We start from the raw sequence: 19542 nt of genomic DNA on the forward strand, positions 1-19542 counted from the left end.
GACAGTTTCTCTCTCTCAGCTTTTGCTCCAATAACTAGGATATTCCTCCTTGAATGCAATGTTTATTTTCACCTCTGTACTTTGTATTACTCCATTTTTTATTACTCAATTTTTTAAACATGTTCGGCAAATAATAATTTTATTTTGAAGGTTATGACCGGAAGTGACATTTTTTCTCTTCTCTGCCTGCCTGGCCCGCCATCTGAAATAAGAATAAGACTTCCGGTGCGATTTTTCAGAATAAGTCAAATATTGACTAAAAAAACGTCTTTTTGCACACAAAAACAATAATTAAGCAACAAAATGCAACTATACAATCTGTACAATGCCATGACTTTTTTTTAAACAGCTTGGACCTAAATGTTAGTGTGCAGTGAAAGTACAGGTCTGCAGGAGTGTTTTGACATATAACTTGTGCACTTACAATGAAAGTTAAACTGTAGTGTCCAATTTAGTCAGAAAATGTCAGAAAGTGTAATATATGCAGCGTTTATAGTTAAAAATGGCACATATTATTATAATATTATTATTTTTTTATTATTATTATTTTGATAACAAACATTAATATTGGTGCTCACTTATTGAATTTGAAGATTAAATACAAAGTAATTGGTTTAAAACAGTATTTATACGTTTAAAATCTCGCGCTTTTATTTTGAAGTCTAAACGCCCAAACCGGAAGTGTTACTTTCTGTTAAACTGTGTATCAAAGGAGGTTCTCTCTAGCTGGCTAGATAGTAGTTTGACACTGGTCACTCAAGCCCTGGAAGTATTTTTTATGCACCCGTGCAGTCCGTTTTATTGATTTCAAGGCACATACGTCTTACCAATGATCTGTATACTACTGGTGGCCGGTCACGGTACCGTTTTAGAGACACAAATAAAGGTAAGTTGTTTTAGACGTGGCGGCAGAAACCAGGTATATCTGGTGCAAAGTTCGCATAGCTAGTGGTGTAGCGGTCACAGTACATTACACTTCACACCGAACTCTCTTGAAAATCTAGCAGTTAAACTCAGCCTCATTAATCTGCAAATGTACATAGATTGTCGAACAAATTTAAGACCTTAGAATTATGAAGGTCTACTGCTACACCCGGCATACATCTGATCTACCAAGCAGCACTTTATATCAATAAAATTGTCATTTTTAGTATTGGGTCACACCGTTCGTTACCGCCCTCCACCGTGTTTTGGTGGAAGAAATTCAGAGGTGAACCGATTCTTAAAATTGACGTTTCATTAAAATAATGCTGGTTGGTGGATTATATTTATGCCGAATTTACAAGGGAAACGTTATGATTGAGAAAATACATGAAGTAATGTTTCAAGATGTATTCATGTGTACCGATAAGCAAGGCAACATTAAAGTGGCAGTTTCTTTAAGAGTTTGGCGTGACGCTCTCACGGCTAAGAACACTTGAGGGTCCCAAGTGTGACTTAAATTTCCATAACGTAATACGCATAATTCAGTAGCTCTATTAGGCATTCATTGCAACATGCTATATGACCGCTATATTAACCTATTATAAATTTACATGTAAAGCATGAATCAGTGAGAATGCACTAATACACTACTGTAAAAAGTCTATAAACGTTATGTTACAAATCACCTACATTGTAGGCATACAGCAAAAAGCTTTTAGGCCAAAAGCCAAAGTTATGTTCAAGAACGGCATGTTTGGTGTTGCTGCATAGGAGCATTATTTTTTGTACTGATGGCATGGCATCCCATTATAATGATTTATAGTAACCAGTGTAGCTGTTTTTTCCATCTGTCCTCTCCCACCCCAGAACGATGACACAGGCTTGTATAGCCACCTGGCTGGGGTACCAAAGGCCTTGCTTCCTGGCATAGGAGGAAGGAAGATCCTGGACTTCTGGTGGGAAACAGTCAACATGTGCGTTGCAGTGGCGAGGGTCCTGAAGATGAACACGCCTCATTTCTGACGACCTTCTGTGTCACCAGAGTCGAGTAAAACGTCTGTAGGTAACACAATGGTTGAATCCTGCTTACTGTATGTCTCTGATTTCTCTCCAGGCGACAGTTGTTCACAGAAGTCTATCTGGTCACTAATGCAGACAAGTGAGTACAGAAAGAGCGTAAACTTCTTTTATCTTCAGTTCTGACCACTGCACTGCCCCTGCATTCATTGTTTATATGTTGATTCATCTGTCTCTTATGTTCATTTGAACATATTCTGCTCTGTTCTTATTCTGTTTCGTTGTGTAGGTATAAGTACTATGAGCGCTGGGCGACGGCCAATGACTTCCCGGTGGAAAACGTGGTAAACGACGGCAGCACCACCTTGGAGGACCGTCTGGGGGCCGTGGCTGACCTGGAGCTGGCCATACGCAGCCGCAAGCTGCAGGACGACATCATGGTGGTACGATCATCTCACTTTGTCCCTGACTCTCTCTCTGCTGCCTGTAGATGGCAGTAGGGGAATGTCTACTCACACACTACTTTTCATCACGTTGTCTGGGTGTATTTCGTTAGAACTGAATGAGTGTCTGACATGTGATGAGGATGTTTTTGTTTCTACAAGCAGATTGCAGGAGACATGCTCTGCGCAGACCAGAACTTTGACATTGCTCAAGTTATCCGCTTCTTCAGGTCAAAGGTGAGTTGTGTGTATTTGACTTGTGTGTAAATTGCCAACACACATACCTAATGGGCATACAAATACTCAATCCAATTGAGATATAGCCATCCAATGCATTGTGTCCATGGGATATTCTATGGGTTGATCCGCTCATTTGTTCGTCTTAAACACCAATATAAACACCGCTGATGGGATTTTGATGAAACGTGGGGGAATGACGCATCTCACCGCTGTGTTGTGGCATTTTCAAAATTACACTGATGGACCACAATTAGAGGCCAAAATTCCATAACCAGTCAAATCTCCCACAACACAAGTTGGAATGACATGTAATTTGGAGCACATATCCAGCTATCCTTGATCTACAATTTTGTCTCCAGGACCATCAATGTACACAATATTAGATTTAGCATCATTTGAGTTTTTCATTTATTTACTGATTGGCCCAAGGGGTGACTGCATCATTTGTGCAATCACCCAATATGGGTCCACACATTGACAGTGCAAATGGTACTACAAAATGTATTTGTATTGTTATATAACAGACTTAAAACTTTTGACCTTTTTCATATTTTTACAACTTGTTACTGATTGGCCCAAAGGGGGTGAACGACACGTTTACTGCTGCCATGTTTTCAATGCTCATGGCCCTTTGGAAGGTTTTGCAGGCTGCGTGTCCTGTGAGCTCTAAAAATCTATAGCCATCAGAGTTTTGTTGTCCTGCACTAGCCCAGCCTTTTGTGTCTGTGATACAGCCTGGAGAACTGGTCATATATTATGAGCTGGAGGAAGGGGAGAAGAGCAGCTCCAGGGGCATTGTGGAGGTCTGTCCTGACACCCATAGGTGAGAGCAGACGGGTCAGCATTTCTATGTGGTGTTTCAGAAGTTCATCAACATATGTTTTGTAAATGACACTCCTTTTTGCAGATTGATTGTAATCTATTTCGGTTTTGTGTTTCAGGATAACTCGCTTCTTGGAGAAACCCCAGGAGGGGTTGATGGCGTCGCGGCTGGCCAGCGTGGTGTTCTACTGCCTCCAGAGAAGTACACTGCCCTACCTGTCCCAGTTCCTCAGTCTGCAGCCGCAAGCTAAAGACCGGAGCTTTGGACAATTCTGGGTTCGTAAGTGATCTTAAAGCAATCTTTGCACATTTGAGTGCACATGCTATACCTCCATATGAGCTCATCAGCAGAGCGCCTCTGCCACACACTGCCCTGGAACCCACAGCGTCCAAGACTTTTTTCCCAATTGTTATTATTATTCATTTCAAACAGGCAAAATTTGAGTATTATGCAGGGAGCAAGTATGATTTTGACATTTTTACATTTTCTGTTCTGATTCAGCATTTTTTTAAAATGTTGAATCAGAAAAGTATGTAGAAAAAGCCATTCCTGTGTATTGTGATTTATATTTAATTAAATAATTGTAATTTAAGCAAAAATTTTACTATTATTTGTTATCATACCATGCAGGATGTTATTACCTCTCATGTTATTACTCTCACATAAGAGCATCAAACCGCTTATATAAATAGACTCAATTTCTAGGGAAAAAGTGGAGCAACAACTGATGACTAACTAGATATTATTATTTGGTCAGTGTGATAACTAATTAGAATAAATATGCCCTCCAAATAGATTTCTAGTAATATTTGCTTGATCTTTGCTCTTCATTGTAATGGTAAAAACTCCAAGATCTAATTTGGCTAGTTATGGCGAGTCCCACACCTTGCCATACCCAAATGATGCCAATGCATTATCACAAATGTTACTAAAGTATCAAACATTTATTCCTCCTTCCTCTCCAGGAGTGGCTTATCAATGAGAAGCAGCTTCATGTGTTTGGGATGAAGCTGCCTACTGGCTTCCAACTCATTGGACAAGTGGTTTGTACCTTTACCTCACATTTTCCATTTTTAATTTTCCACTTTGTACTATAGTTTGTTTACACAGTGAATTAATATCATTCACATCTTAAACAAGTACTTGCAAAATTGAAAGTGTATTGTGCACTATGTTAAAGCTGCTCTAGGCAACTAACTGTCTTGTTCTTCTGCTCAAAATGTCCCATATCAATTCAGGTTAAGGTCTTCCCATAGACAGCCAGTGTAGTTTTTATCAGTTATAGAGTAAATATGTGATCAAACTGCATCACATCTGTCATATCGGACGTGGACTGATTGGTATCTGATCTTTAGTAAAAGGCCAATATCGGCCGAATATATTGGCATACTGACATATCTGTCAAGCCTTATTCCAAACTTGGTATTGTGCATAAATAAATAAATGGCAACTGGTTTCCTGTTGACATCTCAGGGCCTGTCAGACTACACCAAGTGGCTCACTCACTACTCTGCCAAGCAACAAGACAATCCTGCTAATCCAATCACATGTCGGTCATATGCCAGGTAAGAAACCCTAACCCTGCATACTGTAACACTCCACTTGATTTAAAGTTAGTGAAGCTTATTGTGCATGTTCCATTCATCATATTACAGTTTTTCACAATTGCTTACACACATTTTGTGAAACTAAGGCTCATTTTCTCAAAACTCTAAACACAAAACACAAAACCACTTACACAAAATGCAAAACTCCACAAATCACTGGCAAAATGAAACACTGCATTCAAAACCATTTTATCTCTTATCAAAATCAAAACACACACAACCATCATATGAATACATCTTTCTAACAACCGACTACACACTGATGTGCTCAACGGAAAACACTGTTATGAATATCTCATCAGTAGGCTTATGCCTGTTGCATGTTCAGAGGTACACACTTTTACATGTTCAGAGGTACACTCATGTACAGTAGCCTGTTGTAAAAGGCTGTTACAGTAATGTATATATACACATATATATACACAAATGTATTAACACACAAATACTTTATTTCAATCACAAATACCTTATTTCAACACTTGGATATTTGTTGGATATGTGAAGTGTTCTACATACAAAACACAATGCAGTAGGAGAAAAACAGAAAAAAAAGGTTTTCTGTAAAAAAAAAAAAATTAAAAAAAATGAGGCTGCATCCTGCCTCATGTTTGTGTCTGACCACAGCACCTCATCAACATCACAAGCCATGTTCACATAGACTGGTCGTCTCTCAGTTCTCATCATGTTCCTGGAGCAGAAGATCTAAAAACATGATGTGATTGGTTATGGTACAAGAATATTTCTTTTTTTCAATATGAAATGACACATTACTGTAACATTGGCCAACCATCACTGAGTAGCACAGGCCTAGTGATATGTAGGACTACTACTACTACTATTACTACTACTACTGCTGCTACAGTATACTACAGTATAAAGAACAGTAGCATGGTGTAGACAGTAGGCTACTTGCCTGTTCTCATTTCTGAATATCTGGATGATGGAAGCAGCAGTGAAGCTCAGGTTGGACTGGACTCTCTGCCCAGCCTCCCTCATGCTCAACCCATGTCGACCACATGGTGAACCAAAGTGACCCGGATCTCATCTGAGATAACTGTTCTCCTTGCTCTTCTTTTGTCCTCATCCTCCTCATCTTCCTCTTCCTCCTCTTCCTCTAACTCTAACTCTCACTGCAACATTGTTCTCAAAAACAGGAGAGCTCACCTGTGGCCTTTTTCATAGTGCTAAAGCTCTGATTTCAGAGTGAACAATCCAGATATTAGTGTTTATATCTGTGATGAGAGGATGTGGCCAATTGGTAATTTTTTTTCAAGTTCAGCATTTGGGATGGCAGTGCTTCCAAATGAACACATGTGATTTTAGTTTTTGAATGTTGTGCCTAATGTAGAGAATGAGAGAACACTACACATTACTGTGTGTAGCATTTTGCAAGAAGTGTGACTGAGAATTGCAAACTGTGTGAAAAGCAGAAAATGTGCTTGTAGGTTTGCAGACTTGGTTTAGGGATTTGATACATGAGTTTCAAGCTTTAGCGATTGTGTCTCAAGTTCCAGTTTTAGTGTGTAAGCAATTGTGAAAAACTGTAATAGATCACATGTCCTTTTTCTTACTGTGAATCTATGTGATCATTCATAGGGTTGGATTAATGGGGAATCCCTCTGATGGATTCAATGGGAAAACACTCGCTATGACCATCTCTAACTTCTGGGCCGAGGTTACCCTGGTGGAGAGCCAGACTTTGGTAACACACACACATACACACACACACACACACACACACACTGTAAAACACCTTCATCAGGGATATATTGTGCAAACCTAATGGGTTATTTTTGTGCTGTTCTAGGTGTTACTCCCTCACCCCCTCAATGACCCTACAGAGTTTGGAAGCTTGCAAGATCTGTTCTGTATCAGCAGGAAGGAAGGGTTTGTACAGAACAACTTTGACGTCCTTAAACACGACATAGTATTGATAATATTCAGGTTACTTCACATCTCTATGTTCATTTTGTAGGTACCTAGGAGGTCTCCGGTTACTGCAGGCCACCTGTAAGAAGTTCTACCAGTTCTGCTCAAAACAAGGGTGAGATTAGTAAAAGTGCTTACCGCAATTGATTGGACAAACAACTACAATTTCAACATTTACCACTGAACTTACCAAATCGCAAGAGACTGCTTTTTTTTTTTTCTCCCTGGCCTACTGTGGCCACATTTATCAGCATTCATATCACAATTGCAAAATTTCAAACAAGAATGGAAATATGATTTTTTTCCCCCAATATCCAGGGTATGTGTTTTTAATTGAACAAACAGTAGCTAATGAATATTCTGAAACTACAAATGAGCAGTATAAGAAAAATCTAATCCAAAGAAAACCAAATAACTGTATTTAAGAGATTTTAATACTTTTTTAAAGCCTGAAATGTAGATAATGAAGACTTTTTCAGACTTTTTAAGGACCAGTAGATACCTTGATATTGTGCAGTGCTACTTGACAAGGCATTAACATTTCTTCTAATGTCAACACTCATTCAAGTCTCTGTCTATTTCTCATTGCAGCATTGCCTTGACAAAGCAGAACTTCACACTCAAGTACGACACCAACGTTCCTCGGCAAGTGGTGAGGATCTATGCAGATATTAGTCTAAAGGTTATTCTCTAACCATGAAATAAGTTACTTAATGTTTGTCTCTCTCTCTGTTTTTCCGAAGGGTCTTGCTGGAAGCAGGTAAATAATTTAATTAGTATCGCCCCCATCTTCAAGATATTTTTTACACACTTTTATAATTTGCTTGTTTTTACTTCTTATGTCTTTTACAGTGCCATCGTCTCAGCTACCCTGAAGTGTCTTATGAAATTCTACAACATCACGGACAGTGTAAGGACGTTTTTTTTGCTCCAAATCTTGCCTCTATCTCACACCAGTGGAATTGCTATTTGTGTTTCTCAAAAGTAAGACCGCATTTCAGCAGCCCCAAGCCCCGTTGCTTCCTGCCGCATTGAGGAAAGCTGCATCTTCAGTCAAAAGTTTTCTCTTTGTCTTTACTGAAGAGGATAAACATGTTGGAAGTGATTCTTTCATCAGCCTTTCACTCCTTCCACCATCTGCCATTACCAGAAACTCTGAAAGCTTTAGCTCTGTTTGCTCTGGAAGCAGCGCCCTCTTCCTGTTTTGTGCCATAAAGCAATGCAGTAGATTTCCTACCAAATCCAACCCAGATTTCCTACCAAATCCAATGTAAAATGCAGTGTAGAGGCCGGTAGAGGCTGCCAATCCTCTAAGCGATGTTCTTGTTTGTTTACGGTAATTATACCTATTTCTCAAAATGAATGTGGTAATGATTAATTGATGTTAAAATGCCACATGTAACAACTTTAAACAAAAATAGCATTGTATTATTATCAACATCAAGATGTATAACCTCTAAGGCCATGTTTACCAACTTGCTATTCCTGAAGATCACATTAAACTTAGCTCGGCATTTGTGTCTGATTATCAACTACATACAAAGCCTTTTTATGTACTATACTAGGTTTTATGTTTTAGTTTATTTACAGTTACAATTGATAAAAACGGACCAAATGATAAGAAGGTGAGACAAAGAAATCATAAGCAGCTTTTATAAAACTCACCCCAAAAGAAAAGAGGAAAAATCTCAAGACGTTGACATGTTTTTATACATCAGGATCTGCCTAAGCCCATCCGAGCCAACTTCATTCTTAATGTGGAGACTGACGAGCTGTTCATCACTGCTGGCTTGCAGGACAGAGTTGTGCAGGTCAGTGACATCATCAACACTAGCTGCACTGGACTGACAGTCGCTGCTGTCCCAAGATCCAGGAAACCAGGAAATGATTGTTATTTTGCCTTTGCAGGTCTATGAAGGCTTGGTCTACATGGACTTCAGCAAGCAGCTCATGGAAGAGCAGGGCTATGGTATTTCAGTAGATATAATTAGGGTGTGGTTTGACCGATATGGGTTTTTGAAGGCTGATACCGATTGGAGTGGATTTTTGGATGAAGCTGCCAATACGCAACATTTGTGCTCATATTCACCATCTATAAATATGATCATATTCATGTCTAAAAAAATCCCCAAAATCTGAAGTTGTCAGTGTTTCCCCCTTTTTTGTTCTTGTGGAAAAGCCTCTAAAACATTTAGATCATATGACACTAAAACTCTCCATTGAAACCCAGGATGATGATGATTATGTGCAATGGATCAATTCAATGAATTTGTAATCTCACAAACTGCATCATATCCAACATGAAGGAAGTGGACGGCACTCACACAGTCTGATGTTTAATAACCCAAAATACTGTTATATTGCACCATAAAAGGCCTTCCCTTATATGTGTGTGTGTGTGTGTTTCCCGTCCTCAGGGAACTACGTCTCCATGGACATGAGTAGCCTTCCTCTGTTCTGGCTGGCCTACCTGAGCGACCCCAGCGACTCGGGACGTATCCACAGCAACGTGCGGCAGCGCTGGCTCAGCGGTAGGCCTCTCCTTCTCATATGAAACATGACCAGACATGTTTACTTGAGCTGATATTTTGTGCCAATATATATATTTTTTAATTTGATCATTTTCATGGCCAAAAGGTATTCAGTGTTTCCCCCAGGAGTCCTGAAAAGAAGGATTTGCTCGTCTCGTGAACTACTTTTATCTTCATCTGTCTTTCCATAGGAGAGCCCCTGGTGGTTGAAGCCATGAAGACTTTTGCTGAGCTCACTGATCAAGCCAGGTTGGTCTGAGTGGTTTTGGCGCATCTTTACACAACTGCGATAATGTTAAAATCACCACAATAGCCGGGTTTCCGTCCGAGCATTTTTTTTGCGAATTGTGACATATTGAACTGGAAAAGCAGAATGGAAATGGCAAAATTTGAAGTTTTCCCAGTATCTTTTTTACACTTAAAAATTGGCTTTGAAGGCTCTGAAATGCTGTCTGTAAAATATCTGTCCTTTGGATGAAAGTGTGAAATGTGGCCAACATTAGCTGACGCTGTAGAACAATAACAACTTACCCAATACTTATTAAATCTTGAAAGATTCTTTCAGTTTTTCTCATGGATGTGTTTTTTTTTTGTTTTTTTTTACTTTTAAGAAGTCTATTTATTCGCTTCAACCGAGCTGATGGAAACACTTCATTTTATTTTTTGTGAGGTTCCAAATATTTGCGTAAAATTCATTTAACAGTTGGATGGAAACCTTGCTAATCTCATTTTATGTTACATCTCACCAATGAACGTGTAAAGAAGTGAAAAAATGTTTCCCTCCAGGACGGCTCTAGAGCACAGAGACTGGAGTCGGCTGGCACAGCTGATGGACCAGAACTTTGAGCTGCGGAGGTGAACTCTGTGTTTTTATTCGCCGCATTCACGTTACGGTTAGGCCAACAGCCAAAGCCTCTGGTGCGATAACAATATTTCCTCCAGGTCTGTCTACACTGAGGACTGTCTGGGTCCTGGGAATCTCAAGATGGTCCAGCTGGCGAGGCAGGTAGGTGCATGTCTTGTGTTTATCAAACATGTACACCTTCCTCCGTCTGTGTTTTCTGTGTTTTTTCTGTTTTTGTACTCATACTGTTTCTGCTGCTTTGTGCAGTTTGGCTCGGCTGTGAAGTTACCAGGCAGCGGTGGGGCTGTGGTGGGTCTATGTCTGGACCAGGAGAGGCTGGTAAGGCTGTCGTACGCTGAACTGGTCACCTTCAGCTGGTATTCAGTATCTTTAAACCCAGGCCAAGGCCAGCGGGGCCTCATCCACATTAATGCTGGCTTTCCCATACCTTGTCTACCTTACTTGTTGCATGTAAAATGTCCAGTTTCTGTGCCTACAAAATTTTTACTCTGTAATGGGTGCGATTTAAAATGTACAAAAGTACAATATTTGAGGCAAATCATACTTGAGTTTGAATTACTGACTTTGAAAATGATTCCAGAAAGTACAAGTACACGGGACGTCCTGTTGGCTCAGCGGTCTAAGGCGCATACCATGTAAAAACGCAATGTCTTAGGTTTGAATTTGGCCCAGGACATGTCATCTATCTCTTTAAGAAAAAGAAAAGAAAATACAAGTACACAATTATAGCTGCTGCGCAGCAGTGTCGGGGCCGGGCATTTTGAGGAGGAAGATGAAGAAGAAGAAGAAGAAGAAGAAGAAGAGGAGAAAGAAGAGGAGGAAGAGGAAGAAGAAGAAGAAGAGCTGTCCATGCATTTACAGGCAGATTTCAAACTAGTGTCAAATATTCAGTATTCAAGACAAAATTCTGAGAATTTGCATACTTCATCTAGACAACATAGAGATGTCTGTAAGTTATTTTAACAAAGATTGATTGCTCCATAAGCCAAAAACTGATGTTTAAAGATGCTCTATTTCCATTGACTGCAATAGTTTACATGAGGGCAGAATTCAAAATACTGTCAAAAATCCAGTTTTTGAGATAAAATTCTGAAATTTTACACACTTCATCTACCATGACAGCAAAATTTTGTAATTTATTTTCATGAACATTGGAGATTTAGTTAGCGAGAATTTGCAGTAGCTGTTTACAGTACCGTTAAGAAGAAGAAGAAGAAGAACATTGGGAATACAAGAGGGACCGGCAGCAGAGCTGCCCGGCCCCTAAAAAGCTGCTGAATTACAGTAATGAGAGTAATTGCAATTTGTTATTTCCACCCTCAGTGGCTAACAAAGGCAGTAAAGAATATAAGTAGACAATAAAGAGGATAAACTCCTTAGTGGTTAAGGAGTTTCTGAAGGATGTAGAGATGTAGATCTATCTCCAGGAGCTCTGTGCTGTACCCATCAACATCCAATTAATCAATGCATAGAGGTTTGGAGACTATTACATACTAACATTTTTAGATTGGCAGGAAAAAGGTTGAGTCCACTTCTGATTGCGGCCGAGTCAAAATAGGTACGAAACTGAGAGAAGTCCAAGATGTCAGAAACGTGTTCTAGAGACCAGACTCAAGTACTACTGCCCTGCTGGAAAAAGTAATATTACTGTAACTTATCACCCAGTACAAGTGCCAATAGGTTTGAACCAGGAAATGCGTTGACAGCCCTTTATCCTCAGAAAATCACCCCAGTTACTGTCACAGTATCCAGAGGTTCAGGCTCTTTGTCAGCAGCTACAGTCTTTGCTTTCTGGTTTCTTGCCGTTGTGAGAGACTTCTTCAACTACACAAATCTTGACTTTATTACCCAGCTATCACCTTTGAATTCAGTGGTAGGATGTATGTTTTTTTGCATCGTTCAGCAACCCTCCTGGTGTGTGATGCAGCCTGTGTTTGGCCCACTAGGTGGAGATGAGGCAGGCTTTCCAGGAGGCAGGCTGTGTCTTCTGCGTTATCGCACCGTACAACCCCTCCGCCAGCGGCCAAGACTAACCTCCCCCCGCAGCTGAATCAGGAAACTCACGGGCGTCTCACCATACCTCACCATACCTTCGACTCAGTCCCAATGGGATCCTGCAGTTTGTATTATTATAATGAGCAAAGATCAAGCAGAAATGTGCAGAAATCTATTTTGAAGCCATATGTGAAGCATTCAGGACCAATGTTCCCTCTAAGCTGCTTGGTGACATATGACTAATAATTTATCACATTGAGCAAATTGTAATCATGTAGTCATCAGCCATTGTTCCGCTTTGTCCCCGGAAATTTAGTGGATATAAGCAAGTTTCAAAGTTTTTGTGGCAAATGATATTAGATGCAGGGACTTCAGATGTATGATCCATAACATTGTAAAAGATAATATAAATGATATTTTTTCTATTCATGTGATATGTTGATTGTATAGACTGAATGAAATGATCTATGTATACTGTATGTGATTTTTGTACACAAAGTAAAAGCAACTTCTACAACCTTTGGTGTTTTGCCGTATATGCTGTGATTGTGTAATTCAGTGTCTCATGTCTCACTGTTAAACACAATAGTGACATAATTCAACGTGCCCCCTTCTACGTAGCCCATATGACACACACACACTCATATGTAGTGGAAGGTAAACCCGCCTAAACTCAGTTCACCCACCTTTTTATTTGCAGAATAGAGTTTACCACCTTTTTAGACTGACATGAATCTTAAAACCTAAATTCATAGTGTGCATCATAGGAAGTTATATCTAGTGATAGGGTCTCTTTAGAGGAATGAATATAAATGAGTGCTTTTCTGGAAAGATATTATTTGGTCAAATTAGTGGTGGTTTGTCTTGATGATCACCAATTGGAGGTCAAAGTTCACCCATATACGTAGCCCTATTTACCATTACATCACTGTATATTCTCCTCTATTCTCCATTATTTTCTATTCTACTCTGCTCTATTCTACTCAGCTCTATGCTACTCTGCTCTGTTCTATTCTATTCTATACTTGTACTGTATATATATCCAGTGAGCAGACATAATTCGCCGTTTCCCTCCAGTGGGCGGAGTAGCGGGGCTCTGCTGGCCGCTCGAGCGCTGTTCTCCACTCCGCGTCGTTCCCGTTACCTCTCCACTCATGCGGACCCGGCAGAACCCCATGGACTAGCGGACTGGGTGGACCATGGCTGCCAAAGAGGACCTCTACAGTAAAATCCTTCCGCGGAGACTCCGGCAGAACCGGCCGGGCTCGGTGAAATGCGGCTCCAACCTGGACGTTCTGTTATCCATGGGCTTCCCCAGACCAAGGGCGTAAGTAGCCTGTCCCTAACCGCTGTGTGTGTGTGTGTGTGTGTGTGTGTGTGTGTGTGTGTGTGTGTGTGTGTGTGTGTGTGTGTGTGTAGGCTACGTGTGTCCGTGTGTATGGGCTGAGGGATTACATGCGTGTCAGAGATCACCGGGAAGCCTACCGGGGGCACCGGCGATGTCGGAACAGTCTTTGTTGTGGGAGTTTTAGTGAGCGGGTCAAACGCAGCATCACTCGCCGTTTCCCCGCATTGGTTTTCACTGTGCGCAGTTGGCTGGTATTCCCTGTCCTACAATACACACAAGTTACAGTAGACTAAAATAGACTATAATAGAGTACAGTATTAGAATAGAGTACAGTACAGTAGAATACAATAGTGTATAGGAGAGAGTAAAACAGAATAGCATTGAGTAGAGCAGTAGAACAGAGTAGGCTATAGCAAAGTAGAATATTGTGTAGAGCTGAATACATAGAATAAAGTAGAGCCAACTAGAGAAGAGCAGAATTAAATAGAGTAGAGGAGCATAACATATAACTGAAAACGCAGCGGAACTAAAGAGACAACAGTTCTTTATTTTGATTTGACTCTTTTGCTTTATTTTTTTGAATTGTTATCTCATCTTAATTTTCACTGTAGCCCCCATTAAAATCGAATCTATTCATATTTAATTTTAAGATTTTTTTCAACATCTAGCCCAATATGTGATGTTCTAAATATGTATTTATTTATTCGCGTATTTATTTGTTTATTTGATTTGATTTATTTTATATCATCATATTTCAGCCATCACACATCCTGCCTGGACGCTGGCGAGCTTTCATATTTAACTGATGTGATTCAGAAAATTGGAGTCAGGAGGGAGCTGAAATTTCATGACTCTGCGCGTGTGTGTGTGTGTGTGTGTGTGTGTGTGTGTGTGTGTATGTGTGTGTGTGTGTGTGTGTGGTCATAAGGATCACCCTCTGTCCTCTACTCGTACTGAATGGAGGGACTGTCTTTGACTCGGCCAGATGAGATCAGTGAGTTCACAACTGTCCTGTCAGCTGGAGCCAGGAGGCTTCACTGTTAACACACTCTACTGTAGGCTACACCAGCCTGGAAGACGGCATTTTACATGTAGTTACTTACTGGGATACAACCTAGCTTTTACTCATTCTGGTGTAATATCATTTTTAAGTAATTTGTGATCTTGTTTGTCGTTTATTTGTTGATATCTTTGGTGCTAAGAGAAGTCATTGACTTTCCCGCAGTGGCCATTTTGAACTTACATCACACTGGTGGGAAACTGTACCAGGCATTTTATAACACCAGTGTTAAAACACGTAAGTGAGGACTTCAGATAGAGCTAACAGTTAGAAAGTTAGCTAGCAGCAACAACAACTACGACTGCTTGAGTTTAGCAGGGAAGTTAGATTGCTACTAGCTAGCTACCTAGGCTATCACACAGTGTCCAGTACTGTGACATCTGTTTCCTTGGATTTTCTGTTAATTAAGTTTTGGGTTTTTTTTTTTCTTTCTTTTTCTTTGCTGCTCATTACCCAGTTCTTCTTCTATTTATTCCAAACAAACCGGAAACGTAAAATGCATCACTTCCTGTGCGGCGGAGGATTTTTCCCAGGAAAGAGCTACCAGACACTGGGTGTTTAGAACAGCAAATGGAAAAGCTTTCATGAACCGGCTGTAGGTTGAATCACTGTTATGCAGAGATAGTGGCAAAATGAGCATTTATTTATATGAAAATGTCAGAGATTATTACTTTAATTCAAGGGTAACATCTCAATGTGGGTAATATGGCAACAGCACTTGTATGGCCGTTTACACACTCGAAGTTGCAGTTTTTCCACTTCTTCCTTGTAGCTTTCACCCAGACAGACGTCAGATGTCAAGAGTGTTTGTGTGCGTGTGTGTGTGTGTGTGTGTCAGAGGAAGTCTGCTGCGGTTTGCTGAATGGACACAGCAGATGATGATAGGCCCCCAGGCAGGCTAACGCTGGGTTAGCACACACTCCCTCAGGGAAGCCACAACCTCTTTTATATCAGACAGCAGCCCATGACTGCTTGGCCTTGACACAGCCACTTATTAATACCCTCTCTCCCTCTCTGCCTGTCTGTCTTCCTCCTCTTTTTTTTCCCTCTCTAAAGCTTTGACCCACTAAATTTCCTGACCGACTTCAGGTGTCCTGGTTCTGCTGTAAAAGGATTATTTCTGTGTAAAAGGATTAAATCTCTCCGCTGCTGTAGTCAGGCCATTGTTTTGGTGCGAGGGGTCCCTGGCTACCAGTGCACACACAATAGAGAGTAGATATCTAGCAGCTGCACACAATAGAGCCATTTAGTGCTGTCAATGCACTAGGTTATGATAATAATAGCAAAGATTGTGGCAATAATGCAGTGTGAAAAGCAGTAAAGTATTTAGGTCCATTCACAGTTGGGGATGGGGGGGGAAATATTGATACTAGGGTTAGACCGATATATCAGGCCGATATTGGCCTTTTATTAAAAAATCAGATATCAGCCAGTCAGTGTCATCCACCTCTGATATGATGGATATGATGCAGTTTGATTGATTACATATTTATTGTAGAATTAATCAATACTGCACTGCTTGTCTATGGGAAGCCCTCATCCTGAATTGATTCTATTAATATTATGGGTCATTGGAGAGCTTTAGTGTCCCATAATCTAAATGCTGCAACAGTAAAATTCTGGGGAAACACTGAATATTTATAATTTTATGGGGGGTTTTTTTGGGCCTGAAAATGGTCACATTTTTTTTTTTTTTATATCGGCACACAATATCAACGATTGGCGGCTTCAAATATCTGCAATGGGCTTCAATACCCATATCGGTCAAATCCAAATTGATACATTGTAATATCACCATGATAGTGTTGCAATGTTTTTTCCCCAATATTGTATAGATGTGTTGATGCCTAGTACAGTATCATATTTTAATTTTCATTTCATGGCTTTTCATGTTATGATTGATGACCACATTATAACACAATTGTAAATGATCTTGAAAATGGAAAAAAAAAAATTCTTTATAAATGTGAAACTATAATTGGTTTTAACATTTTGTTGCCCTTGGGGATATTATTTTAGCGTTTTACTGCATTCAAATAAAATAAAATAAAAAAAGTGTGACAAATAATGTATGCAATGGATCACAGTAATTAATGAAGTTATTGTGTTATATTTGAGGTCTCACTTATGGATTAAGTATTGTAATAATATTGTATCATGAGCACTCTGATGATATGCTCCTAGTATACATGAAATCTATGAAATCTTGCCTATTGCATACCAGAAGGTGGAAAATCCCTAAAGAATGATCTTTTAATATTGATAAACTGGTAGAGTTTCATATAAATCTATCTTAACTGACAATTTTATTAACATCTACATATGAGGCCGGAAATTTTTTGACGGCTCTCAGTTACTTTACTTGCTACAGGAGGACAGTCTCCGGTCAGTTATACAGTACTGATGATACACAGCAATACCATTCTCAACAACTGACATTTAGATCATCTTCAAGCCAGGAAATTGCTGTAGATGCAGAAGGTCTATATTCTACATCTACTCCAGGTTAAATCACTCTGAAAATGAAATCAATCATGCACATTACTGTTCTCTCTGGGGATCAAAAGCTTCCAGCAAGTCACAAGGTGCATCTCTCAGACCTTGTAAATGACAGTCTGGTGCATGTCAGCTAACTCTTATTGATTAATTATACATGAAGCGAGCAGAGAGCCCTGCTTGTTTTTACAAGAGTAGTCGGACCGCCCTTCCTTTAACATCTCTCTGTGTTGGCACAGAATGGGTGAGAGAGAGAATAAGATGGGGGAACACCAGACAGAAAGCTCTGGTAGTATCTTATCCAAGGCCAGCGGGTATATGCGGTTGCACTGGGAGGGCCAATTAGACATTAGATATTCCATCAGACATCAGAACTAGCTGAGCATTTAACTGCAGATCAAAAGGTCTCCGTTTCAATTCCAGATGATCACTAATATATTTGTGATGGCAGGGTGACAAATAAGTCAAATACGAATGTTAGCTAAATTATTTACATATACTTCGGATGCAATCACACCTACAGTTGGTTTTCTTTGGTTCGGACTATAGTGGAAAAGTTGACTTTGAGGCATTTTTGTGTTTGGTTCGTTTAGGTTCACACTGCCCAATTGCGACTGAACTAGGGCTTGCAAACAAAAGTCACATGACTCACAAGTAGCTCGTTTATTGGACAGTTTTGGTAACCCGTCGTCCCATGAGGTAAGGGACTGTTCCTTGTCTGTGCTTTTTGGCTAAACTGACCTTCTCTGGTCTTCATACGGCAGTTTGCTCTTGGTTCATTTTGTTACGCTAGGTTTTCCAAGTGTGCGTTTTGGAGTGGTTTCTGTAGTTGGTTCAGATTCTCCTAACAAACAGCACTGCAGTTCTCTTAGAGGAGGACCGAGACAGCACTGCAGTTCTCTTAGAGGAGGACCGAGACAGCACTGCAGTTCTCTTAGAGGAGGACCGAGACTTGCATTCTCATTTCGAATGGATTTTCCTCACCTGCCCAAACAAACAGAACTAAAGCAGTAAATGCTCCAGAGTTTAAATAAATTTCTCCAAACATGCTCGATATGAACGCATTGCTTATTTCTCTACATTGCCACATTATGAGAAAAAAAAAATCCACATTTATCCATCAGTGTCCCTAAAACAAACTTGTCAGCATTGCTAGCATTCCTCATTAAAACCTAAGTGTCTGTTTGTATCAGTGTAAACCCAACATGCAAGACACACACAGCAACTTCCGTTTTTTACTCTTCGGACTTGTTTGGATTATTGCCGAGGTGTTGTTCAGTTTTTTCCTCGGCTCTCTGTGTGCCAGTGGTAGATGGACTGGTACACACTGCTCTCCCTACAGTATCTCCAATCTGCTTTCATTGTACCCACAGCTGTCTTATTTGTATGTTATCTTGGAACACTGTGAAGTCTTAATGGTGGGAGCCTTTTTTTTAGTGGCTTCAATTGGCCTGAATTTATATTGCAGTGTTGATGCAGTGCTGCAGCGATGCAATATTTATTCAGTTAACACAACTTTTGGAAATCCAGGGCTGAGCTTTGCTGAAACGTAGCCTGTATTTCAGGGCGGCTCGCAGCTGCTGTAGATTTATGAAAGTCAAATTTGAGTTCTTATGGTTCTTCAGAAGGGATGTCCACCCGCTTCCTGTGTAGATAATGTGGCTTTTTGCGATTGCTCTACTGGCCACAAAATTGTACGCTGTCACAACTGTAATGCACGCCTCCCATGTATCTGTAGACTTTGCAATGGAACAAGGACGTAGAGACGAAGACAGCTGAGCCGTTTTTTACATGAGCACCACAACATATTTGCATGTACAGGGCCATACTTGCGTGACACTTTCTAAATGCTGATTGAGTGCATTCTCTCCCATTTCAGAGCAGCTGTCAACATAGGGAATGTGTTTTCCGTATAGCTCAGCTCGAGGGTTGAATATTTGCTGATCAGTTCTGAAGGGGGGGGAAAGGAAAATGTGTAGATATGTGGGTTTAAAGCCTGCCACTCCTGCCGCTTCGTCTCTGAGCGGCTGACAGCGCGCCACATACTGTATATCCCGGCGATGGGAACTCTAAAGTGCTGTGGAGTTGGTAACTCTCATGAATTATTGAGTCATTCCCTTGTTTTGTAGCCCGGTGTCTTTGAAATGCAGATGAGTGGGAGCTCGTCGGGTAGCTTTGCTAATACGCTGGCCCCCTCGCAAAGTGCTTTCCCGTTCATCGGGGGCCGTTTGATGACGATTTGGATTTCAAAAAACAAATTGGCT

The 19542-nt window shown here is 40.3% G+C and overlaps 2 protein-coding genes across 2 annotated transcripts in view; both read left to right on the plus strand.

Moving 5' to 3' along the window:
• Positions 1-744: 744 nt before the first annotated feature.
• On the plus strand, positions 745-12893 carry gkup (glucuronokinase with putative uridyl pyrophosphorylase). The gene is made up of 23 exons (XM_071905554.2): positions 745-886; positions 1792-1898; positions 2039-2083; positions 2231-2384; positions 2550-2621; positions 3359-3447; positions 3566-3722; positions 4413-4490; positions 4921-5012; positions 6651-6756; positions 6862-6941; positions 7030-7098; positions 7575-7635; positions 7727-7743; positions 7836-7893; positions 8702-8794; positions 8892-8952; positions 9401-9514; positions 9706-9763; positions 10301-10369; positions 10457-10520; positions 10626-10697; positions 12326-12893. Exons 1-23 carry the CDS (start codon positions 830-832, stop codon positions 12410-12412), a joined length of 1860 nt encoding a protein of 619 aa, XP_071761655.1. The 5' UTR covers positions 745-829; the 3' UTR covers positions 12413-12893.
• A 624-nt stretch (positions 12894-13517) lies between these two features.
• The window catches only part of ubash3bb (ubiquitin associated and SH3 domain containing Bb), a 45304-nt gene continuing 39279 nt past the window's right edge, over positions 13518-19542 (plus strand). The window contains exon 1 of the mRNA XM_071905553.2: positions 13518-13701. Within this exon, the coding sequence (XP_071761654.1) occupies positions 13574-13701 (128 nt within the window). The 5' untranslated portion in view covers positions 13518-13573. The remainder of the gene's footprint in view (positions 13702-19542) is intronic.

Source organism: Centroberyx gerrardi, chromosome 6 (assembly GCF_048128805.1).
Source record: "Centroberyx gerrardi isolate f3 chromosome 6, fCenGer3.hap1.cur.20231027, whole genome shotgun sequence".
NCBI classification, from domain to species: Eukaryota; Metazoa; Chordata; class Actinopteri; order Beryciformes; family Berycidae; genus Centroberyx; species Centroberyx gerrardi.